The following is a 25,737-nucleotide window of genomic DNA, read 5'->3' on the forward strand; positions in this document are numbered from 1 at the left end:
ATCGACTTGAACATGCATACGAGACGATTTCCAAATGAAACACACATGAGTTTGTGGCTGTAATGTGACAGAATGTGGAAAAGTTCAAGGCGGTGTTTATGACTTTGGGAGGCTTTTTTCCCCCCTCATTTTAACAGATCAGCGGCATTAGATGGAACAGAACGTTCCAGCACAAAGCGAGATTCATCTATGACCAACATGCTGTAAGGAGGAGCTTTAAAGCTGCTACTGGTATAAAACATTAACTGAGACGTGAAGATTGCCTCCACATTCCTGAAACGTATCATTAGGACTACCTGGCATTTATTAACCACACCTCGTCTGTCTGCTCAGACAGACAACAGCCCTGGACCTGGGGAGCAGCGCAACCCTTGACCCATTAATCATGCGGCTGCACGCATGCCTTCTGGCCCAGTTATGGATTTCAAAGTGACATCACCTGACTGAGTCCAGAGAGATTTTGTCAAGATAATTAATACAATCTGCACATGTTTAGTTTGAATGTGCAGCGTGGGTCTGTTCGCACTGTGACAATTAGCCGTTTTGTTAAATCGCCTTGCAGTCGTCAAAAGACGACGTGGTGAACATTCATAGGTCGTTTTTTTTTTTTTCTTTTTCCTCCCTAAAGCGAGACATTCCTGGGATTCTGCTGCTCTCGTCACAACGATGCTTCAAAAGGAAACAGGCTAGATCTTGGAGTGTTTCTGGATTTACATGGTGCATTTAGTTTTTCCCAGATCATTTGTCGCATAGCAGAACTCCTTTTTTTTTTTGCCCTTCAAATTCCAAGAGATCACAATGAAAACTGTCTCAGGAAGGATGTCTAATCTTGGCTGCTCTGTGCTGTATTCCATTGGCTGGAAGAAAGCTCTGCACATTACAAGCAACTTCCTCTTGCTCTCCAAAACTCCCAACATTTACCCATATTAAGAAGAAAAAATATAAAGAGTGGAATATGACTAACAGCCATAATTATTTAGGGAAGCTGACTTGATTTTTTTCAAACTTTGCTCAATTTGGCCATCAAACTGAAGTTTAGGAATTAAAGTACTGTAATGTTTGATTTGACATGTGTGTAAAACTTTACGGAGATTCGGATTAAGTTGCTAAAAAATAACCCCAACTCAAATATATCGATATTTCAATCTCGTTTTTGACCTTGGCTGCTTCTAAATGTTGTCCTCAATTCTTCATCATCGGATGATCCGAGGAAGGGAGAAATGGATCCACATTTGAATGCTTTGGTTCAAAATCTTAACAAAGCGACAAGAAAAGGTTACAACCCCCTGTAAAGCACGGTGACGGCTCTGTCATGGTGTGGATCAACACTACGCTAGGAGTGTTGATCAACATTTTGCTAAACTGAATAAAATTATAAAGATTTGTATCCATTGCTTTCCATTACAATACATCCAGATAACTACATGTTGATTTCTAAGCTTGAGAATGACGCCACAAGGACTGAAAGTTCACGATACAACAAGTCTTCTGCTTGTCTCCAAAGTACTTTAAGAAATCTTAGGCATCTAGACCGGCAGTCTGAGCTCAAGGTCTGGAATCTTAAGGTCAGTTCAAATGACCCTATATATTAATGTTAATAATTAAGTTAATTACGTGCATCTTTTTGAGGATACACAAGTAAAACACTTCAAATAAGTGATTTTTTACATGGGTTAATTCGCTAAAGTTCAATGGTACGTTTTAACATGAGATTTTTGCAATATGATCTCTGTTGCGCCTGCGGTGTTGTCATTGACCAGGCATATAAGTGTTGCACTGGTGTAATGCCTCAGTAAGAATGCCAGACCTGGGTCAGACTGGCCAGCTTTATTTCCAGACTGTAAAAGGCGATGCTTCCCTCCTCTTTGTCACCCTGCAGCTTCAGCTCACTGAACCCTAGGGAGAAATCTGTCTGCACTTGTGCAGAAGCCAGACAAAAAGTAAGACATGCTACATCCAGAGAAGACCGCAGGCTAATTAATCACAGCTGCTTTTTTTCTCAGCTCATTTTATGATGTTTATCTTTTTTTTCTATCTTTTTCCAAAGTGCCGTCTGTTTCTGCTCTGTTTTTATCACGAAGGATTTTATGTTAAACTTATTGGTAAAATGCGGGCAGTTCTCTTATAATATTTTGTTGGATCGGACGCCCTGTTTGGCGCGATGAAATAGACAAAACATAGTATATAACCTACAAAAAGGGACGTCAGAAATGCCGCAACTATTAATTGTGTTCAGCCGAAAGCATCACTATGAGTCCCTTCGATAGCTCAGTTGGTAGAGCGGAGGACTGTAGAGGCTACAGCTGAAATCCTTAGGTCGCTGGTTCGACTCCGGCTCGAAGGAGACGGTATTTTTTATTTTTTTATTTTTTTATTCGTTGCGATGACTGCTTTTGGTTGACATTGACAGTTGTTTTTACACTGCTATGACGCAACGCATGAATATATATAGGTTGCCCGTAACACGTTAGCTAAAACAGGTTTTATCATAAGATGAAGGCGTGTTTGCCTCTGTGTGTGAAAGATTACTGTACAGTGCCTAAAAGGCTGACCTTTATCCCCGAGTAACATGTAACAGACTGCATTTCGGTTAATCACAACGCAGACGGTAAGTCTCGTACATCAATACCTTCAACACAAGCATGTTATCAGGTCCACGCATGTGCTTGTTTTCTTTCGTGGTTACGTTTCTAATTATAGTTTTGAAAAATAGAGTAGAATAAAATAGAAATATCCTTTGTTGTCCCACAGTCAGGGAAATTCAGCAGAAAAGTCAAATCAAATGTATTTATTTATCACATTTCAGCAACATAGCAATAGAAAGTTGCTTTACGCAACAAAAGAAAGTAATTACAATTATAATTCTCTTTGTTAAGCAACCAGTTTATGCCATTGTTTATTATTTTATTGAGAAATGTATGAATTATGTTTCTTTAAGCAATTTTATTTTGAAGGTCTTGTATTGCGTACACTTTTCCACTTGTCTACGTAACGTGCTCTCCCTCACATTGCTGCAAAGCATTGAGAAGGTATGTTATATTCAGAGAAATTGCTTGGGCTGTTTCAATAATTTTTTATTTTTTATATTCTTTGTTTTGTCTATATTATTCCACATAGACGTTATTCACAGGTTAATTTAAAGTGTCACTGTTACCCGCGGCTATATGTGAAAATGTGTTTTATTTACGTTTTATGCTCAGTGGGTGTCCTTTACAGCCCCCTCGTGGCGAGTGCCTGTAATTGCGCTTCATTTGTTTGGCTTCTATTTTTTGTGTGACAATAACTTTGTTTTATGTAGGAGTCAGAAGTGCACATGAAACCCAAAAGACAGCCAATGTGTGGTTTTGTTGTGCTCTGCAGATATATGTATCATGTTTAATTTTAAAGGGAAGATCAAGTTATTTCATTAAAGATTTTTAAATCTGCTAGGTGGGTATTAAAAATGCTTAGTTCAAGCAGCATTGTCAATTAAAAGTTTTATTTTGTTATTAAAAATCAAACGAAAAAATACTTTCTTAACGTCTCTAAACTCCTGGGAATAGTTGCTTCTTTCTTGCATAGCAAAAGTTCATGTCACACTAAAAACACACAGTGTTGCCAAGCATTGTGGGGGAACCGGAAGTTGACATGAAACCCACAAGACAACTGATGTGTGTCTTTATCGTCTTTTTGAATAAATGCAGAGCAAACAGTACACCTATGTGTTGGTCTTCTGTAAGTATCTGTTACACAATCACTTTGATGATTATATCTCATTCACTTACCACGTAAAGCCCTTAACCAGACCCTACATTAAAAGGGTACTTGTTATCTAAAAAAAGAGTCTCCATGCTATGTCTCTGAAATAGGTTAATATCGACACCTAGTGGTGTAAATGTGAACTGAAATGATGATTACAAATGACAAATAAATCAATAAATAAATAAATAAATAAATAAATCATAGCAAAGCTTGTAATCAGAGGTGAGTAGGACAGTCAGTGATGGTTCTCAAGTAAAAGTCCCATTTCTTTGACATCTTTTCACTCAGGTAAAAGTAAAACGTAGCTGTCCCAAGAAATTACTCAAGTAAGAGTAGAGGAAAAAGCATATTTTGAAAATCTGATTGTTTTTAAAATTATGCAACTATTTGTTCCATTGGCAGATTATTTCACTTATAACAAAATTTTTTCCCATGTTGTTAGCACAATAATCTGCCAATGGAACAAGTACTTTCTCATCAATATTATTTTCATCAATAGGCATTTCTTTATTCAAAATAAGCTCCTATATCTTCCTGAAAGGTTCCAGTTAATTTTGCCTTATCTCAGTTGTACTAAGATATTTGCACTAGAAACTAGATAAAAATACTTGGTAAGATTTTGTGTTAAAAATGTGCTGAAGAGATCCAATATAAATGTTTGCATATGTTTGAGTATAACTTATTTAATGAGTTGTAGATGATGAAGGGTTTACAGTTGCAGACATGATCAACCAGGACACTGATTGTAGAAATAACAATGAAACATACAACAATTTCATCCATCCATCCATCCATTTTCTAACACCTTTATCCCTTGTGGGGTCAGGAGGGTTGCTGGTTCCTCTCCAACTACATTCCGGGCAAGAGGCGGGGTTCACCCTGGACAGGTCGCCAGTCTGTCGCAGGGCCACACAAAGACATACAAGACAAACAACCATGCACACACACACTCACACATAGGGAGAATTTAGAGAGACCAATTAACCTGACAGTCATGTTTTTGGACTGTGGGAGGAAGCCGGAGAACCCGGAGAGAACCCACCATGCACAGGGAGAACATGCAAACTCCATGCAGAAAGACCCCGGGACGGGAATTGAACCAAGGACTGCAGGACTGCAGCCCCGACAATTTCATGAAGTTAGAAATATAACAGAAAAATGTGATGATCCCCTTACAAAAAAATCCCATGGAAATCACGTTTTCACATGTGATTTTTATGTGATCACATATGGAAATGTGTGATTCACATGTGAATCATATGTGATTTTACCACGAAACGTTCCAAAATCACATGTATTCATGTGCTTTCACGTGTGATTCACATCATTCACATGTAAAATTTGTGTGAACCACATGTGATCACATGTGAAAGTCACATGTGATTTTCATGGGATTTTTTTGTAAAGGTCTAGCAAGAGAAATACAATTTAAAACAGACTGATGCATAAACATCACATAGCAGCAAATTACACACAAAGCAATTTTATTTATGCTAACAAAGCATGAAACTGAAGAGGTTTTAAAAACCACATTAGCAACAACAGTCAAGAGTAATGCAAGTTTACTGCAGTGCTGTCAGGGTAAGCACAGAAAATTACAAAACTTAATTTTCCAGATAATAAAACCATTTGCAATGCATTTCTAAGTAAGCAACGTATCGCCACAGATTTTCATGTCAGGAATCTTCCACTGTCTTACTAACAATTAATCTTTGTAACAATATTTATACTTTTAGCTTTTGAAAACTGATTCAAGCAGAACAGTAAGAAAACCGAGCGAACTTGATTTGAAGCTTTGCTTCACTCGTGACGGACACGTTTCCTCGGTGACGCGGGAGGATCCAGGGAGAAGGCAGTGGGGGAATTGGGTCGAGACTCTGGGATGTATTCGGTCTGATACTTGTCAATGTAAGGTTTGGCCACCTTCCACACCTGAGTTTGATAAGAAAACATTTTCAAAAATCTTTTCCTTCTACCTCACAAATGTGGAATTTTTTTTCTTTCTTTTGCATGAAATTTCAATAGGATACATTGAGATTTTTGGGTTTGACTCAACAAAAATGACCTAAACTTCAAATATTTTAGCCTCTTGCCTTCTGGTCGAGCAGGAGACGGTGAACAGCCTCGATGTCTGGCGACATGAACCGGTCTTTAATCCATGGCCTGTTACGGTACAAGCAGAAAATGAGGAAATAGGAGACCAATATACCCTGTGTCTATATTTTTGTGAGCTTGAGATCCATCTAACTTACTTGACAACGGTGCGCACGAGGTCGTAGACCTTCTCCAGCGGGGTGGTGGTTCGAAGAGGGCGGAGGAACTCGATACCCTGGCAGGCCGCCAGCAGCTCTATGGCAAGAACTGATCACAAAAATCATGTTAATTGTGCTAAAGTGTAGAATATCTTCATGTGAGTATGTTTAGGGGTAAAAATGGGCTAACCAAACCGACTTTATTTGGCCATTTATACAACAGCTTCCTGTTAACTGCCAGGTCATGGTCGCTTCTGACATTACAAAACAGATAGACTGTTGACTGAACCAAACCTTGTGTAGAAACAACCCTGACCGACAAACTGTTCAACCGTTTCCACTCAGACGGCTTGTTACGACCTTTGAGGTGACGGACTGAGAATGAGTGAAAGAAAACAGCCAGAATCTGAGACTGATCTTCAGAAAGGATGAAAATCTATTTAACTCACTTTGAAAGATTAAAAGAAAATCTGGCAAGTATTAAGACATAAGGCATGACGGAACGTTTCACTGAACTGCCTTTAACCCCTTAACCCTCACACAACGGAAAAGCAGCACACCGGCGTTCCATTGGAGGTTAAGGGGTTAATGAACTTTTACTGGACTCGACTTACTTAACCGATATGCAAATATTCTGTTGGTGCATTAACCTCCTTTAGCCTTCTGGTTCTGGTTCTGGTTCTGGTCTGCTCTGCGTCCCCATGATCAGAACCAAACATGGAGAAGCAACATTCAGTTTGCGCCACTATCTATGGTTTCCACTAATCTGGAACAAACTTCCAGAAAACTGCAAAACTGCTGAAAGACTGAGACTAAAAACCCATTTGTTTAACGTTGCCTTAATCGGTGTTTACTGAAAAGTCATTCATTTCAGCCTGCATTCCAACTTTTCCCTACTTTCCTGTATTACGCCACTGCAAAGTATTGTTTTGTCTTTTCCAGTTTTTTACACTTGATAACAGATAAGAATTATCTGCACTTTGAATTATCTTGTTGCTGAAATAAATTTGCCTTTCCTGTTGCTGTAAATTCACAGTGGACTTTTAATTTTATAGTTCAAGAAATAAGTGAGACCTTTGGAATTTTATTCTGTAAAACCATCTTAAACCAAAAAGAAATCTACACTCACACCTGTTTAAAGCACTGTCTGAACATTCATTTATTATTACTTGTGTTGGTTTTTCTTCTCTAGCAGGATCCTCTGGATTTAGTATTTAGATTTTCTGTGAAATATTCCGGACAGAGCGTTTCACCTTGCTCCACATGTTCCACAACCCTCAAGGCTTTCCGAGCGGCCCAGCCTCCCATAGACACATGGTCCTCTGTAGCCGCGCTGGTGGACAGGGAGTCCACAGACGAAGGGTGGCATAAAACTTTATTCTCTGAAACTAACAGGAATAGATGTCAAAATTAGTTTGTACTCAGATTTAATGCTTAAGAAGAAACGCAAAAAAGGGATTTTGAATAAATTTGCTCTTAAAAATTTGTATTTCCTGCGAAAATGCAGTGTGAATGCTGTTTCTTGCAGAAAGCAGCAGAAAAAAGCAAAAGTTTGCAGAACCCAAATTGAAAACTATACAGGAGCTGGAAAAAAAAACTTTCACTCAAAGCAAAAAACCCACCCACAGACACATTTGTGCAGAACACTGTTCACAAAGCACATCTGTTTATAAGTGAACATGGGCAAAAAGGCTAAAGCTAATTTTTCTAGCCTCTACAAGCCTAAACTAGAGGCTAATATTAGCTTCTACACCAACATACTCAATTCATTTGAAAAAAACCCATGTAAAATCTAGAATTAGCTAGAAAAAGGCAAAATAAGCTAAAGTAATAATGATAGCATCAAGGCTAGCGCTAGCATGATGATCCACAGTATTCCATGCAGTGTGAAAGAACAAAAGAAGAAACGCAAAAAAATGCAAGAAGAAACATTAAAAAAAAGTTAAGCACTGACTAAATTTAGTAGGCTTTCATAAAATGTAGACCAAATAATTTGATCTCAAATTTCTGCCCTCATGCCATTAGGGTGGAAGGAGGGTTAGAATTAGGATTTCATGAAATATGTAAAAGATGTGAAACAGCTGAATTGAGCATTTAAACGTTTGGACGTTTTTTTTAGATGAAGTGGAAATAGCTAGCGGTGCAAGAGTGCAAAGGTTTTAGCAGAACTTTTCCAGAAATTATGCTATGTTTTATTAATTTCAATTGGGCCCAAGATGATCACATAAAGCTTAATATTTCATAGACAATGTCAATACCAGAAGACATCGTCCGTAATGTCCTGAATGAGCAGAGTGGGGTAAAAGTTGAAGGACTGAAGCAGCACACAGTATGCAGGAGTGAAGTGGGGAAAAAGTGAAGATGTTACCTAAAATTCTCAGGGAACATTTTCATTTGTTGTACTCACAAACCAACCTAAAGAAGCGGCGGTGCAGTGGGCAATCATGAAGCCCGAGTTGAGGCCGCCCTCATTAACAAGGAAGGCAGGCAGCTCACTCAGTGAGGGGTTGCATAACCTCTCAATCCTCCTCTCACTGATGGAAGCCAGCTCATGGACAGCGATGGACAGAAAGTCTAGAGCCTTTCAGAAAAAAAATATGGCATTAGGAGTTAATTACTTCCTCAAAGGTCATGAGGCTGTTTTATTACCCACAAACCTTTGCTGGATATTCTCCATGGAAATTCCCACCAGAAATGGTTTCACCTCTTTCTGCAAATACCATCTTGTACGGCCGTTAAGGTGAAAACAGAAAAAAAAGTGGAAGTCCATGTGCAATCTTAAGTTATTTTTGAAAAAGTGTGATCTTCTCAGAAGACACTTATTGTTTCATGGTTCCATGACACTGAAGGATACAGGGTTGTCTGTAGCGCTGTTGATTTCTGTGTTGATGATGTTCTGCACAAACATTATTGTGTCATTTGCTATTCCATGCACCTGCATACAAAGAAATATACTAATCAAAAAACAAATCCAAACAGCACATATTTAAATACAAATTTGAATAAATGCAAAGAGAAATATCTAAAAACAAAAGGTCTAAAACATGTTCTTGCCAGGTTCTGATAATTCAGCAAATAGAAACAATTTTTAAGCGAACACAAGAGATGTTTGATCTAATTTAACTCCAGCCAGTGAACAAAAAATGTGTCTTGTTGTGCAGAGAATGTAAACTTATGGTTTGAACTGCTTTCAAATCTTCTGAGAAACTAGGTTTTGACTTTTGTCATCTGCAAACTTACAAAATCAAAATTAATCTGAGTAGTAAACGTCTGCAGTAAACCTCCACAGTTTCACTTTTTGAATTGCTGACGTTTTTGTTTTTTTTGTTTGTCTTTTCACTTCAAGTCAAATTTATTAAGACACACCTATAAATGATCAGAATTCTTTTTTTTTTTTTTACCCTGATTACTACTGATGATAAATACCAAGTACTAAATCTTAGTTTGTTTTTACTATATGCTGTGAAAGACAACCAGGGCAAATAATTGGTTCAGAATGTCTTGCAACTTTATTCCCAAATTAGGTGAAACTTATTTGACTTTCACTTGGAAAATTTCCGTTGCTTAGCTTCAACTTTTTGGTAATCTGACTAACTAAACTAAATTTGACCTGGAGTTACCTGAGGACAGCAGCGCATGGTGTAGGCATCCTGGACCCTGTCACAGAACCTATGACTCTCTGAAAATAGACATCAACATTACACATAGTGACATAACCATGTTTCCCTAACTCCACATGCACAAAGACACCTGGTTATGGGTAACAAATTTGATGTGTATTACTATTTTAAAAAGTGGTTTCATTAATTAATATTCCCATTGGGTTTGCGTCGCTCTGCTAACCTGCGATCTCAGACGGATGGTGGTCAGAGTCCAGCAGCGACCGAAAGCGAAGGGCAACCTCCGTCTGGCCTGGATGGGGACGCAGTGAATGGATGTCTGTGGAAGAACGACAGTGTGTCGGCAGGAATTGTGGGTAAATCCACGGCAAGCAGAAACTTTGACGTCACATCCGCTCTTCCTGCTGCTGCTCACCGCTGTCAAAGGCTTTAGTGGTTCCCTTCAGCACCTCCAGCGTTAGAGCAGCAACGATGTCCGCCTGCTGGGCGATGGCCCGGGCGCGCTCCACCGCCTCCGCCCCCAAAGAGGTGATCATCTGGGTACCGTTGATCAGAGCAATGCCCTGAGCGAATGACGGACAGAGGAAACTGTCTATTTGTTTTTGTCATGTTTACCAGGCGGTGGACAGTGGGAATATAGGCCCTCAGCTAACAATTACCTTAGCAATTAATCAATCTATCGATTATTCTGACAATCCATTAATCAGATGGAAATTTCTGCAGATACTTCATTTAACCACTTCAGTGTATTTAGTAGTAGACATACAGAAGATCCAAATAATCAAATAATTCAATTCCTGTTTTAAACAAAATAAGCATTTTGTTTTCCTTTAAATGTGGTAAAGCAGCCTTGCTTTGGTGTAAGCTTTATTATTTGTAGGAAAGGATGCATCTTCAAACCTCAGCATGTGAAAATTATTATATCAATACAGTGTAGGGATGAACTGATGACAGTTTTTTGTTGTTTTTTTTTCCAGAATTTCAACCCAATAAAGTCAACTACGTCTCTTGAGAGGTTCTGGTTAGAACATATTTACAAAGTTTTTAAATTCATTTTCTTAAATGCAAAATATATACAATTTTTGTACAATTTTGGCAAAATGTCTTTTTTTTCTAACCTGTACACTCCAGTTCACAGTTAATCAATCACTGACTTGTTGGCCGATTATTTCAATAATTGATTCATCACCTTTAATCCATCATCTCTGTTAAATGCACCAACTCAGTCGTTTCTCATCAAAATAAATACGACATCAATCTGGGTGTTCCAATGAATTTTACCATTTTTCTTTTTTAGGTATGATGATGGATATGACCTCAATGATTTTTAAAAACAAAATTAGCTGCACACTAACATCTAATTGTAATTTTGTATTTTTTAAATTCACACAGGTATAAATAATGGATAAATGCTCAAGTAGTAAAAGAATGGCTCAAAGGTCTCATTAATTCAAGTGGCATTCATGATGACTGCCCGTACACTTAAGCAAACTGTATTTAGGTTTTATTTATTTTATTTCAAACCTGTTTTTTCATAAATAATTTAAAATTTGATAATTGTCTGTCTGTCGTACTTAATGCGTGACAAAAATAGCGTCCTGTAATTGTTAGAACAAGGTGTGTACTTTGATCCGTTAATCTCAGATAAACAAATACTTCACCACGTGTGTATTTTTAAATGTTACCTCTTTGGGTTTCAGTGATATTGGCTTTAGTCCGTGGGCCTCCAGGACCTGACCAGGGGTAAAAGGAGACAGAGCGTGTACAAAGACAGGGGTCATCAAAAAGCAAACATGTTTCCCCATTGGACCTAGCAACCTTCTGCTTTTCCAAGAACGACCCTCATTTCCTTTAGTTATTACTACAGAGCTGATGTGTCGAAACTATGGAGAGGTGACTGTACATATTTGGCATCAGCCCATCCGCTCTTGGGGGACCACATTTTCCCTTCTCCCATCAGACCCAGGGCAAGGTGCGAGAGGGGGGCCAGGTCTCCGCTGGCTCCCACCGTCCCCTTCTCTGGAACGAAGGAGAGGCAGGAGGCTGCATGGGGGCAAAGTAAGTTGGAGAGAAGGATTGGTCAGAAATCAACTTTTAAAGAAGTGATCAGAATAGCAAATCAGCTTGGGTAAAATGATTTGATGGGTCTAGTTGAAGCTTACCATTGAAGGCCTGGATCATGGCTTGAAGGGTTTCCAGAGAAATCCCGCTGTAACCTTTAGCTAAAACGTTGATCCTCAGAGCGAGCAGCATGCGGGTCCTCTCCGGACTCAATGGGTTCCCCAAACCTACAAATCACAGCAAAAACTTCAGCGCCTTTCCCATTGCAGCAAAGCTCAACATACTGAATGCTCAGAAGTGTCAGTCTCAAGGTGGGCTTTGCAGATTTCTACCTGCTGAGTGCGACCGCACCAGGTTTTCCTGGAGTTCCCTGCGGAGCAGAAAGTGTGTGGCGCATAAAAGAGGATCGTTCTGCATCAGTTTACAGAGATTAAACCAGAAAAGGTTGCCTTTACTTGAGCTTGCTGACAGGAATGACAGTTCGGGCAAATTTGCCGAAACCTGTCGTTATTCCGTAGACGACTGCAGAAACGACAGATGCAGAGAAAAAAAGTTCATGGTGGCATCAAATAGTGGGAAAGCAAAATTCTGCGATCACTGATTTACAGCACGCTCCCCGCAGTTAATCAGTCGTCAAATGCGGGTTTACTTCGGTTTTCTTTGACAATGGTGTCCAAAAGTTCTCGTGATTGCACAACCTTTTTCTCTGCCTCCGGAGTCAGCTGAAAAGAAAAAAGGTTAGTGGAAGGAGGGAAGTCAAAGATTTACCACAAACAGAAAAAACACTACAGTGTTTGATCATTACCTTTATCTTATAGAGTCCTCTGCCTAAGTTGACCAGATCAGTGGAAGTCAGGCTGTTGCCATCCAAACCAATGTACTGCACAAGCAAAATGTGTCACAAAAACCAAATCTGACATCCTTTTATAGGCGTTAAACAGAAAATATACTTACTTCTGCGGGTTCTTTGTATGCAGCTGTGCTGTTTTGTAGTCTGGTTAAGAATACACTTTGTCCAAACTTGGATTTACTTTAATGTCTCTAATGTCTGTTTTGCAGGTCTAAGGATACATATTCGAAACTCCGGGCTCACATGGGATGAAGTCGGAGGACATGGTGTCTCCCTCAATTGCTGGAAGCAATTTTAGGAGAAAAATGATATTAAATTTAAAAAATATATTTGAATTAAGCAATACTCATATGTACAGTTAGGGTTGTCTAGCATTTAAGCCTAAAGTCATTACCAAGTTCAACAAAGTCATTATCCTCCAGCACATCATCGATGGTGTCGTCCACGTCCAGCAAGCCCAGACCCTGGCACCTGCGCACTAAGAACCGCGTCTCCCTCACAGACCCGATGCCGCCGTTGTCCGGTTTGTTCTTCATGTACCGCTTCAACGCTTCCTGTCCGAGCCACTGGATGTTGTTGGAGGTGTCCCGGCAGGCCACTGCCACCCACTCATCTCGGATGTGGACGGTAAAGCGAGGCATTGCGCGTCGGCGAGGCTCGGCCGCAGTGAGCGCTGCGCTCTGGGCTCCCAGGTTCCACCTTCAGCCGAACGCCTCCCCAACACCAATCAGATGCGAGCTGAGGGAGGCACGCCTCGCCCAAATAGCACCTTTTGTTTTTTGTTTTTTTGCTTTTTTTCTTTAGAGACCAGTGACATCCAAAGGTCGTTCACATAAGTGCTTGATCTCATCGACCAAATGCGGTTACAAGCCAAAGGGGAGGAGGCCTTACACGGGGATGTGCTCCAGTTTGAGGGAAAATGACTGTTGTAGCAGAAATTATTAACCCTGGCAAAATGAAGTTAGAGAATCAATATGTGAATATCTTCTGTAATTATTACATTTAATATTCAGGAAGGTGACTTATAAGATCATATGATTCCTGAAGCATTTTGCTAAATCTTTGAAAACCCAAATGAGGAAAGCCGGTGGCGCAAGGGTAAAGCGGGCACTACCCATCCACGGTGGCCTCGGTCCTAGACGCAGCCTGTCACGGGTTCGAGTCCCGGCCAAGTCTTCCCACCTAACCTACCTATGAAGTAAAGGCAAAAAAAAAAAAAAAACCTGCTAAAACTGTTAGCACATTTATGTAATGATAAACAAACCGTTTTAGACTGCCTTTCTCCCAGAATAAACATAGTGTCAGGAAAAACATCTTTCAAACAAATATTTATTCAAAAGTCAAACTCTGATCATTTCGATCCATTTTTTTCCCCCTCCCCATTACTTGTATCAACGTTCACTGCATCGGTGCTCATTTTTCATGTTGCCTCTGAGGTGGAGCTGTGAACCTTCAGATCTGGTTGATAACCTTGCAGGTTTTCGGGGGACTGGTGCCAAGTGTCATTGGGCAAGAGGTGGGGTTGATAGTCCATGACAGGGAAAGACATAGACTTGCAGGACAAACAACTGCACACACACACACACACACGCACACACACGCACACACACACACACACACACACGCCCACAAACATAGGCACACATAAGGGCAATTCAGAAAGAGAGAGATTCCTGAGTTTCCAGAGAGAGTATACACGAACAGGAAGAACATGCAAACTCAACGCAGAAAGACTCCAGGACCTTCAACAATGTTACCTACAGACGCATTGTTAAAATATGCAATGTAAAATAAAATAAAATAAAAATAATAATAATAATAATAATAATAATAATAATAAAACAATCAAGCAATACAATTTAACTAAATGAAAAGATAAAAGAGAAGGTTGGACCGCATGGTTTTCATCATGTTATATAATTCAATGTAAAGAAAAGTTTCTTTCTGCTTTGATCACTTATCTGTAGTGTCAAATAGGTCTGGGCACATAAAGCTTCTTCAACACTTTGTGCGTTACATAAAACTGCTGGAAAATGTTTCACTTGTAGAAGCTGTAAGTGCTCAACAGTGCCCCCTGCTGATCAAATGCTACATATGACTACAATAAATTGTCAAATGGTTAAATTTGACAATATTTAAGCAATCTCGAATTGCTTAAATATTTGAAGTTGCTGCTTTCTGGAGATCTGAATCCACACGAGTATAAATTTGTCTTTAAATCATTTATTTCCGATATATTTAAAGTGAGTAGGGCTAAATAACTACGTAATAAAACCCTAGACTACAGGTGTTTTACTGCAAATATAACTGAAATATATATTTATAATAATAGGTGGCCCTGCATTGTTCCACACCTTCTCTTAAATGGATTGCGATTTGCATTAGCATACACTTGGTGAAATAATCCAAGTGTATATACTATTACAGTCTAATAGTATATAAACTGTAATATTTTCTTAACTTGTTACCTGAAATTAAGATGATCAGCATATAGAGACACCAGGCGTGTGGAGAGTGTGGAGGATGTTTAAGGTTTCCATGATGCTCTGCATTATGACTCCTTGACAGAACTGGCTTACAGTATCTAAGTATATATTTAATTTAGTTATCTAAACAATTGTTTTGTTATTGTTATTTTTACACCCCAGAATTTATTTAACGTTTACGGCCTGAATTAATTTACAATTACATAAAAACAAGAACTTCTTGTATTTTTGCTGTTATGGAGATATTTCACTAAATTTGGATAGCTGGAGTTCAACAAACATAATAGATTTAAATGTACATATTTAGGATGTACATTGGAAAATTTGGCATGGCCATATAATCAAACATGCATCTCTGCACATAACGGCAACTGTTTTTTGACTTGTGGTGCTGCCCAGAGCAACGAGCCTTGTTGTATGTTTTAAAAACTACCACCTTCCTAGAGCCTTTATGCTGTTAACATCTTTACAGTAAAACAGGTCAAGACAAGTAAAAAATGGATAAATGGTTTGTTGGGTGCAGTAAAGTCAGGGTAATCCACCAACGGTGTTTTCAGAGGTGGGTAATAACCACTGTAGCTACATTTATTTGAGTAACCTTTTGGAGGAATTAAATATGTTTAGGTAGTGTTTTATATCATACTTTTCACTTTTACTTGAATGACATTATAAAGTATTGCTACTCTTACTTGAGTGGAAATTCTACTAAATGAAGAACAAACATGTTTAAACCAAAAATGCATCAGACACATATCAACAGTTGCATCAACTGTTATAAAAAAAAAAGAATAGTGTTTCTTCTGCCTAAATTTGCTCATTTTTAATTATGTTATTTATTTTTGTAATAATTCTTCATTTTAGTTTTTTTTTTTAACAGCATTTATGTTTAGGTTTTCGTCTGTTTCTCTTTGTCTACTCTTTTGAGTCATTTCTTGGACGGCTGCTTTTTACTTTTACTTGAGTAAAAAATACACTGAATTAGAGCTACTCTTACCTAGGTACAATTTTTGGCTACATTACCCACGTCGGTTCTGATACTTAGAAAAATAAATCACCCGATTTTTGTCCCTTTATAATTGTGGGAGTTTGAAGCCAACGGGGCGTTCCTGAAGGCATCACAATGCTACCGGTGATGTCAGTTCACGGACGGTAGGAGTTTCCGCCAGCATGTGTGCCAACAGAGAGTAGGCCCACTGCTGGCCGTCGAGGAGGGGAGGAAACGTGTGTTTACACAGACGGCTAACTGCCTGGGGAATCGTAGCGGAGAGGAAGTCAGCCGGCTCTGCGTCTGCCTGCTCCAACTTCCTGCTCAGAAAAAGAAAAAGCCCAGGATCCGATTTCAGTCCAGCACAGCCGTGCAGACCAGGAGTCAGCATGGAAAAACAAGGGATCACACAGTCTTCGACGTAAAGTTTCGCGGAGTGAAGAGACCCAGCCGGAGATCGCAGGTAAAGTGAATCAAAACTGGCGTTTCTTGACACAAAAGGGGTCTTTGTTGGCTATCGGGAGGTCTGTAGAGACAGGAACAATGCAGAGTGAGAAGTTCCAGCGGTGCTTATTACCCACTTTATTAGAAAGTGTCGCGGCTACGAGCTTCTGCTACTTGGTGAACTTCCTTAAAGATACTTTTATAGAGTTTCAGGCTGTGAAAGTATAAATTCGAGTCGGACACGGTGCCTTCTTCCGGTCCGAGCAACATCTTGAAAATGAGTCAGTGGGGCAGGAGGATGAAGCAGATCTCCGTGGGTGAATACATACACCCTCTGGAGGCTCTCTACAGTGGAGCTCGGGACTTGACTTTCCAAAAGACCTCCAAAGCGCTCCGGGAAGCTTTTCAGAGGGCTTCTTACTGAGTTTTTCCACCGACTGTGAACAGGAAGAGAGCAGATTTGGTCATGGCCAAGTAATGTCTGCATGCACCATCTAATCTCATTAGGAGTTTCCGTTCAGCCAACACACTGCGTGGCTTTGTGTTCACTGAGAAAGACCTCTTCTTCATCCGAGCATCAGCAGCAGAACTCCTCATCTTCACCCCCCCCCCCCCCAAAAAAAAAAAAAAACAAAAAGCAAAAAAACAGCAGAGTTGTTCCTAGAAAGAGCAGGAACATGGCTCAAGATATCCAGGCTTGCTCCAAGTTAGCACCATTCTCTTATAGGTCACCGTGTCAGTCATGTTGTGAGGCTTGTGCAACAGGAAGTGCAGCATCTTCTGTCCTACAGACGTTTCAGCTCTCTGGCTCTGGACGAACAAGCTTCACTTTGTCTTTGTCTAACAGCCACAGTGAAGTCTAGGTTCAGAGCAGGTCACTGGGTGGACCTGAGGAGACGGGACAATGATGTGATCTTTTGACCTCCTCCCTCTGGGATTGGAGTGGGAAGTGTGGCCGGATTGGGGAAACGCACCCCTGCTGTGGGATCCCCTCACCTCACCATTTGTCCTTGGAAGTAGAATAGGAGGAAGTCCTGACTTTGACAGGTTTGTGGTTTCACATGGCAGACAGGAGACTCTGGGGCAAAGCTTGCATCGGAAAACCGGTCCCAGTCCTATTTGGACGGTGAATAAAAAAAAGCTTCTCTCTTGTCACAGTTTTTCACTTGTTGCTTCTCAGATAGCATATTTTTTAAATCAATCTGTGTAAACAGTGCCTTTTTAACATTTTGGCATTTTATAACCCCAAACTCCAGTGCATTTTGCAGGACCTTAAATGAATATAACTGTGGAGAGGTTGTCAGGTTTAAAGTGGTCAATAGTTTATATGTATCACATTGTAAATGTATGGCTATGCAATTCTTGTTAAAAACCAAATAAACAAAGTTTGGAAAAAAAAAGTGGTCAATAGTCTATTGACCAGGAGAGGAAAGGTGAGACTGAAGTTCTGCATTACTTTCTCTTTAAAAACCATGCACACGGTGAAAACTGGTGGTGGCACCATCATGCTGTGTGAATGGCATTCCTCAACAGGGATAGAGAAGCTGGTTAGCGTTGATGGGAAGATTGACGAAGGCTGAACAAAAGTTCAAGATCCAGCTGGACGACTCAAAACACCCGGCCATAACTGCAATGGAACGGTCTATAGGTTGAAGCGCATTCATGTGTTAGAATGGCCTAATCAAAGTTCCAGTCTCTTAATGTGTAAAGCTGGTAAAGAAATACATGCTATTATTCAGCTGAGTTTAAATACCTTCAGTCACGATCACTTATCAATACACCAGTTTATTTTCTCATAAACCCCAAACATATTTACTCTGTAACACAAAACCAATCGATCCTCTGTTGCTAATCTGCTTAGAAACTGATCATTTGAGCTCAACATTTGTGAGAACTAGAGCAAAAAAAAAAAAATGTAAAAAGGGGTTGCAGGATTTTTAATGCCGTCAAGTTGTTGGGGACAGAAAGCTCCTAGACGGCAGACAGGAGCTCGGAGGCTGCACATTCCTCCATTAAAGGAATAACCCACCCTGGGCCCGTCATGCTTCCTGTGGAGAGAGGGCCAGGTTGAACCGCAGCATATTTCTGGCTTGAGCTGTTGTTCCTGCTTGTATTTTTTTTCTCTCCCCTGCTGCTGCTGCTACATTACACCATATTCTTTTACACACACTGTTCTATTCATGACGGCCTGTGCTCAGACGGGCCGTCCCCCCCCCCCCCCCACACACACACACACACACGAGATTCAGTCTGCATGCGGCTAAGCCATGTTGGCAGGAATACATTTGAATCAGAAAGTGAGAGTGATGCGAGTGAAAGCGTTGCCTTCCACTTGCTGCAGGTATGGACAGCGCCATCACCCTGTGGCAGTTCCTGCTGCAGCTGCTGCTCGACCAGAGCCACAAGCACCTGATCTGCTGGACGTCCACGGACGGCGAGTTCAAGCTCCTCAAGTCGGAGGAGGTGGCCAAGCTGTGGGGGCTGCGCAAGAACAAGACCAACATGAACTACGACAAGCTAAGCAGAGCCCTGCGCTACTACTATGACAAGGTTATTCCAGCCAATCATGAGCCGCTTACCTCTTCCTCTGCAATAGTCTGACTAATTGTTCCCCTGCAAGTTTTTTTTCTTTCTTTAGCTGAAAATTGCATTAAAGAATGATAGTTTCTAGAAAAGAATCTTTACTTCCTACTTCCTCTTAGGTTGCATTCACACCATTCCTGTTTAGTCTGCTTTAATCCAACTCTAGGTCGTTCTCTCAGAAAGTTTGATTTGTTTGAATGCGTAATCGAACTCTGATGCAGATCTGGTCCATCTATAAGGGTGTTTTCACACCTGATAGTGCGGTAAACTCGGTTCGATTAGAGCCAAAATTGCAACATTTGTTACATTTTCACTTTTGCACTACGCTGTGTAAAACAATCTAAATCGCCTGAAAAACACGTTCTGTGCAAATGCACCCTTGGTCACCAATTGAACCAAGTCTACCGGACTATTGACTGATTCAGTTGATGCTGTAATGAAACTTCATCCACTTTCTCTTCATTGTTGCTAATGTTTGTGTTGCAGAACATCATCAAAAAGGTGATCGGCCAGAAGTTTGTCTATAAGTTTGTGTCCTTTCCTGAGATCCTGAAGATGGATCCACAGGCGGTGGAGATGGGCTTAGCCTCTGGAAGGTTTCCCCTCCAAGAGGGAGAAGCGCCTGAGCTGGACGTGGAGACGGAAGAGGAGGAGGACAGTGAGGAGGAGGTCCAAAGGAGGACCATCGCAGCCTTGGGGGCGCAGCAGTGCCAAAGGGACTACCTCCACTCAGGCCTCTACTCGTCCTTCAGAATTAGCTCCTTGCAGAGGAGCCTGCGCGAGCGCCAGGACGAGCCGCGCTCCGTCATCCGCTTCGGTGCCAACACCGGCGGGAGGAGCTCCCCTCCTTCCGTCAAGTCAGAAACCTACGCCTCCCCCAGGGCATCCAGACTCCCCTCGCACTCCCACTCTCCGTCCTCCTTGCCGCACACCCAGCCCAGACGAAGCTGGAGCCCCGCCGCCGAGGAAGAGGACTCGGAGGACTCGGACCAGAACGCTCAGCCACTCAATCTCTCCTCTGGGCACAGGGAGCGAGCCCTGCAGCCTCCTGAGAAGAGGAGCAGCAGCAGCAGTGGGGACCAAGAGGATGAACTTCCACCCAAAAGCAAAAAGCCGAAAGCTTTGGAGATCTCCAGCCCATCCCTGCTCCTGGCGGGGAGCGACATCGGCTCCATCGCCCTCAACAGCCCGGCGCTGCCGTCCGGCTCCCTCACTCCTGCCTTCTTCACCGCACAGGTGAGGCGCTTATCTCAGTCACGCACAGTGATCTTAAAAAGTCCCATCAGGAAGCCCAATGTGTGGGAAAAAAACACCACCATTTCCTTGTTTCTAGACGCGAGTCACTGGCTTAAGAATGATGGGAAAACCCTGAGTCTGTTACGTTAGACTGCTAAGGTGTTTTCCACATCTCATGGGGATCAAATGCTCAGACAGAAGTGACACAAGCAGCTACAACATCAAACCCACGGACAGGTGAAGCAAACGGAACAGTCAGCGGATCAAAACTGAGTCCCTCTAAATCGTTCCAGACCAAAGGTCCTGTTTCCTGTCAGTCACTTTAGATGAAGCTAAACATAGTCGGAAAGGTGTTTTGATGATGCAGATGCTGAGTGTTGTCTGAGGTGAACCGTGCTCTGAATCTACCTTCACCTCTAACATGCCACAACATGTTGCCACACCCTTCTCTTTCCCACTCCCCTCACCAGTAGTCAAACCGGATTCTGTCACTTTCTTCCAGCTCATAAATCACGAAAACACAAGAAAGCGGTTCCCGTCTTAACGGATGTTCTGATCAAACTTTTCCTGGCTCATATCCATTTCCAGGTTTTCGCAGAAGTCCGCCCTGCTAATTCCAGTTTTGACCGACCTAGAAGAGAAAATGAATGCTGCAGATTTGAATTTAGCACAAAATGAAATGATTTACTAGATTATTACCTTGTACTACCAGAAGGGTTTTCCTCCAACATAAAAAAAAGTACATCATAGTATATTTTGTGTTCATAGATCAAAGATTACGGGAGTTCGTAGTATTCATGCATTTAATGACTAAGAAAAAAAGTCTGATTTTTCAGTGTTGGGCCCACCTGAAAGCATTTAGAGCCAATTAATCCCTGAGCGCTTCAGATCTTTGCAGTGCTTTAAGAGTCCTGAATAGATCCAGTTTACACTCATTCATCACAAGCTATTTTTTATTTTTATTTCCCTTTTTTGTGGGATGTTATATTTTCGTCGCCAAAACGTCTCAGTAGAAAACGTGACGAGGTTTCCGGGACACAGATGAAAGGAACTGAAACACAAATTTATTGTTTTGTTTTGCCTACAAAATGTCAGAATTTAAGTTGTACAATTTATTAAGCTATTGACTGCATCAAATACCATAAATAAATTGTAAGATAAAATTTATCAAACTATTATGCAGGTTAATCTAAGTTCATTAAATAACATGTTTAAATTTATCAAGTAGATTAAATATGACTTGTATTATAAAGTTAGTTAAACATAAGATATTTACTAGGTAGTTATAAATGTTATTCATTAAATAAAGACAAACTAATTTAATTAAATGGGATTCTTAAGTTATTAAATTAGTTAAAAATTATTTTTAAAGACGAGTCAGGAAAGGAATTCAGTAAGTATTTTATGAATTTAGTGTGTCTGATTTGTCGCCATATTTAGGATTTTTCAGACCGAAAAAAAATCGGTATTGGCCTAAATTGTAATCGGCAGGTCAGAAAAATGCAATTGGTGCACCTGTAGTTAAAAATAATTAATAATAATAATAAGAAGAATCTCATTGAATATTCTGACAACCTGTTTTTTCCAGAGGTTTAAAAAGGGAAGTAATTTTGCGCGGTGACATAATGTTTACACCAACACAAGTTGATTTAACGACCGTTTGTCCTATTTTTACGTCTTTTTTTTTTTTTGTAGCTGTGCTGCAGGTAAGGAGCCCTTGTAGCAACAGGTCTGTTTCTGAGTCTAATATCAGTCACATTTTCATCTATAATGTCACCTAGCCCATAAATAATAAAAACTTACTGAATTAGCTGTGTCATGACTCGACAAGTCACTCTATGATGCTCATGTTCTCTATATTTGTTTAAGGTGGCACACTTTTGGATTGTGGCAAAAATCCAGACTCGGTTCTGCATCAGCTAATATTTGAGCATCCGTTTTAAATAACAACGTATTTACTTTGGAGTCCTGTTTTTTTTGTTTGTTTTTTTATAGATCATGCAACAGCAACATTAAGAAAGGTATTAATAGTTTTAAGGGTGAAGAAATCAGAGGGGAAAAACAAGCAGTTTACTGAAATCTTCAGCAAGCGGGGCTGTAAAAGAGCAGAGGGGGGTGGAGGGGTAGTCCCTAAGTGATGCCATATGCTCCAATAATTCCATTAATAATGGGAGCAGGGCTGGGTCCGTCCTCTGTAGCTCTGGCTCACGTCGCTGAGGTGACACAGGGAGAGAGGTGTGTGCGTGTGTGCAGCGGGGGTTGGGGGGGACAGATGTAGAAATTGATTTCATATGTTTTCTCTCTTAAGGATCAATGCCCCCCTCTACCCCCCCAAAAGCCCCCCGTATTCAGGAGGAGAAACCACAGACTTCCTTCCTGCTCCCTCAGTTTGTTTTTCCAAACGCCAAAGTGCATCCATTTACGGTTTCAGCATGTTTCACATTACTGAAACCTCTCAGAAGCAACGTTTTCCCCAACTCCGTTTCTCCTTCAGTCTTGGGGAAAGCTTTTCTTTTTTTTATAAATAATTTTTTTTTACCGGCCTCCTCCCTCATACGTTTGGACTTCTCTCTCACAGACTCCGTCGGGTTTGCTGCTGGCTCACAGTCCGCTACTGTCGGGGATCCACTTCTGGAGCAGCATGAGCCCCGTCGCCCCGCTCAGCCCCGCCCGGCTGCAGGGCCACGGCTCCCTCTTCCAGGTAAGAGCCGCGGCGCATGTGGGTGTGGCGCCGATAAGCGGAAGATAAAAGGTACCATAAATAGCAGAAGAGAACAACAGAAGGTGCGACACGAGGAGTATTTATTTACTGGAAGCTTTTTTTTTTTAAAAAAAAAAAAGGACAAATGAGGAAGTGGCATGCTGGTAAAAGGTGTGCTTCTGCAAAACAAAACAAAAAAAAGTTGGTTAAGATTTTGCTTTTCAGCAGAACTTTGATTATAAATCCTTTTTAAAAAGAAGATTTCCAGTGCGTTTTATTTTTTGTTATTTGCAAAGCGGCACACACCGAGAGACATGCTCAGACTTTGGAAGCGGGTCCTGCAGAGGTGTCCTGTTTCAGAGCTTGAGAGGGAGAGGAAATCCTGTGAATACTTCCTGTTTGAGCCCAGGGGAGCCAGGCTGAACAGGGTGGACTGGTTTGAGAGCTGCTCCTCATTTATGAAACACACACACACACACACACACACACACACACACACCGAAGGCGCTATCTCTTCAGGCACACACAGATATAACACGGTGGATAACGTTTTGAACAAATAATACACAAACTCCTCATTCTGATGTGGAGCTTTAGTGTTACAGAGACGAGAAGGAAGGGAGGAAGGAAGAGGAACAATGAATTAAAAATTAAAGAGGAAGAAGAAAAAAAAAACAACAGGAAAGCAGAGCAGTGACAATGCTGCAGTTCCTTACCGGAAAGCAGCCACCCGCTAACTCTCTGTCTCGTCTCTCTCTTCCCTCCACAGTTCCCCAGCCTAATCAACGGACACATGCCTGTCCCCCTCCCTAACCTGGAAGGAACACCCTCCTCCCTGCTCCTGTCCCCCGCCACCCACAAATCCTGATCCAGGGACTGTGAAAGAAAGAAAAAACAAAACTCAGAGCATCATCGTTTAAAGTTTCTCAGTTGTCCGTTTGCGGTCACGTTCATGTTCAAATTCAGCTTAAGAAAAAACAACAAAAAAACAAACAAAAAAATAAATAAAATAAAGAGTTGTGACCTCACTCGTTTTTGCACTTGAGCTGCTCCGGATTCAAGTTGTTGAAAGCACTTGGTAAAAAGCCATATTGCAGGACGTCAGAGACGTCTGTGGTAGAGGAACAGCACATTTTATCCACGGACAAGCTCATTCTCTGCAGAAACTTGTTTTTTTTTTGTTATTTTTAATCTTGTACAAACATTATTTTTCTCCTCTTTACAAGGTGAAACTGCTGGTTTCACTAATGTGGTAATGTAATGTATGCACTATGCTTTCCTGATAGTACCAGCTGTGCCTTATTGTCTTTTTTTTTTACTTTATTACAAAATCTTTTTAATGAAGACGAGATTTTTGATCAATAAAACAATTTGTAACAGTTATGTACTTTTTTAATACTGGACTTGGCATACAGTTATGCATTCTGTATATGTTTTGTATTGTAAAAAATGTCATTTCCAATAAATAATGCATTGAATGCGTGAAGACTTATGTTTTTTTTATTTTATTTTAACAGCCTTCTGAAAGTATTCATTGTCCGTTGCCCTACATATAGATTTTAGGCAATAATTAGCAATTGCAAGGAAAATTAAACATGGTTCGGAACTTTTACTTTCTCCTTTTTACATAAAATATGAGAAGTCAAACATGCGATTAAGTTAATCTAGTTCTGAAGCAAACTGCTTGCAGGGCCGGCCCAAGCCTGCATGGGGCCCAAAGCGAAATGTGGTCTTGGGGCCCTCTAGTTCTGCTAACAATGTGGACCGGCTGCAATCAGCAGTCTGATCATTAGACCATTTACACACCTGCTATAAACCTATTGCATCTCTGACAGTGCTGTTTACATTATATAAATGTATAATATAGGATTCATTTGTTGGCCAACTGTTTTATCCACCAGTTAATTTCTAGGTGGCGATTTCCTTAATTTTGGGGGATCGTGATCGGCCGATACTTAAATGTGAAGCCCATCTTATCCCCTAATCTTACCTTCGTCAGTAAAGGTTTATAAATCAGTCTCTGTCCTCTTCTTCTCTGCAGTGAGAAGTTAGACTGACAGACCGACCCCCCAGGTGAGGTCTGAACATTTACACTTAACAATATTCATCCCACTGTTGCCAACTCAGCGACTTCGCTTGTTGCTATATTTAGCTACATTTCAGACAAAAAACAATTCATATCAGCCAAAATCAAAATCAACAGGTAAGGCTCTTTAAAGATCGGTAACTGGGGATCGGACAGAAAACTGCAATTGGTGCAGCTCTACACACATATTCATGATATTCTTTGATTAAATAAATTTCTCTTAAGCGTTACTCCGATAGCTAAAAATGTAATTTATACCAGGTGAGTCTTTCTCCCCTGTGGATCAGTACTGGACTGATTCTGAGCCTTCAAATGATTTTAAGAGAAGTTTCATATAACTTCTTATTATGCTATGCCTTGGGCCGGCCCTGTTGGGTTCTACTCAGGGGCATCAGATTAAAACAAGCAGAATAAAACATTGCATGTCAGACTTTGTAATTCTATTACACAAAATCCCACTAAAATACATGTTTGCACTTTACAAAATAAAAAATAAAAAATCAGCCTCTACATTTTGCTTCGTACAGCGTGTCTGGAACCTCGACGGCTATCGAGAAGCTAATGCTAATGTTTGGCCACTAACGTTTAGCCGTGACGCTATGACGCTTACCGAAAATAGCCTGCGCTGTAAACAACCGTCCTCCACTGCGATGAGAGAGGGCAAAGTCGAACAAGATGATAACTCAATATTT

General features: G+C 40.7%; 2 protein-coding genes and 1 non-coding gene across 3 annotated transcripts; 2 read left to right on the top strand and 1 right to left on the bottom strand.

Moving 5' to 3' along the window:
- Positions 1-2,257: 2,257 nt before the first annotated feature.
- trnay-gua lies at positions 2,258-2,344 on the top strand. The gene is given in 2 exon segments: positions 2,258-2,294; positions 2,309-2,344. It is a non-coding gene; the product is annotated as a tRNA-Tyr (tRNA).
- Positions 2,345-4,404: 2,060 nt separating this feature from the next.
- Positions 4,405-13,258, bottom strand: hal (histidine ammonia-lyase). Its single transcript, XM_044124772.1, has 20 exons — positions 12,919-13,258; positions 12,746-12,806; positions 12,629-12,656; positions 12,480-12,554; positions 12,324-12,396; positions 12,130-12,196; positions 12,007-12,044; positions 11,776-11,901; positions 11,517-11,656; positions 11,299-11,346; positions 10,029-10,176; positions 9,837-9,932; positions 9,614-9,672; positions 8,848-8,928; positions 8,651-8,716; positions 8,409-8,574; positions 7,247-7,381; positions 5,994-6,102; positions 5,835-5,904; positions 4,405-5,673 (listed from the first exon to the last, which is right to left on the bottom strand). The coding sequence occupies exons 1-20, from the start codon at positions 13,163-13,165 to the stop codon at positions 5,542-5,544; spliced, it is 1,965 nt and encodes a 654-aa protein (XP_043980707.1). The 5' UTR covers positions 13,166-13,258; the 3' UTR covers positions 4,405-5,541.
- A 2,854-nt stretch (positions 13,259-16,112) lies between these two features.
- LOC122835017 (ETS domain-containing protein Elk-3-like) lies at positions 16,113-24,441 on the top strand. The gene is made up of 5 exons (XM_044123702.1): positions 16,113-16,458; positions 18,781-18,989; positions 19,509-20,258; positions 22,837-22,959; positions 23,729-24,441. The coding sequence occupies exons 2-5, from the start codon at positions 18,783-18,785 to the stop codon at positions 23,825-23,827; spliced, it is 1,179 nt and encodes a 392-aa protein (XP_043979637.1). The 5' UTR covers positions 16,113-16,458; positions 18,781-18,782; the 3' UTR covers positions 23,828-24,441.
- The last annotated feature ends 1,296 nt before the right edge of the window (positions 24,442-25,737 follow it).

The sequence above is a fragment of the Gambusia affinis genome, linkage group LG08 (genome assembly GCF_019740435.1).
Source record: "Gambusia affinis linkage group LG08, SWU_Gaff_1.0, whole genome shotgun sequence".
Lineage (NCBI taxonomy): Eukaryota > Metazoa > Chordata > Actinopteri > Cyprinodontiformes > Poeciliidae > Gambusia > Gambusia affinis.

Bases quoted from the DNA above. Each gene is read 5' to 3' on its own strand.
- hal (XM_044124772.1), bottom strand. From the start codon at position 13,165: ATGCCTCGCTTTACCGTCCACATCCGAGATGAGTGGGTGGCAGTGGCC. The intron at 9,933-10,028 runs GTGAGCAGCAGC...GTTCTTCCACAG, and splicing joins CACTAAAGCCTTTGACAGCG to ACATCCATTCACTGCGTCCC. The intron at 8,717-8,847 runs GTATCCTTCAGT...CGGCCGTACAAG, and splicing joins ACAGCGCTACAGACAACCCT to ATGGTATTTGCAGAAAGAGG.
- LOC122835017 (XM_044123702.1), top strand. From the start codon at position 18,783: ATGGACAGCGCCATCACCCTGTGGCAGTTCCTGCTGCAGCTGCTGCTC. The intron at 18,990-19,508 runs GTTATTCCAGCC...TTTGTGTTGCAG, and splicing joins TGCGCTACTACTATGACAAG to AACATCATCAAAAAGGTGAT. The intron at 20,259-22,836 runs GTGAGGCGCTTA...TCTCTCTCACAG, and splicing joins CTGCCTTCTTCACCGCACAG to ACTCCGTCGGGTTTGCTGCT.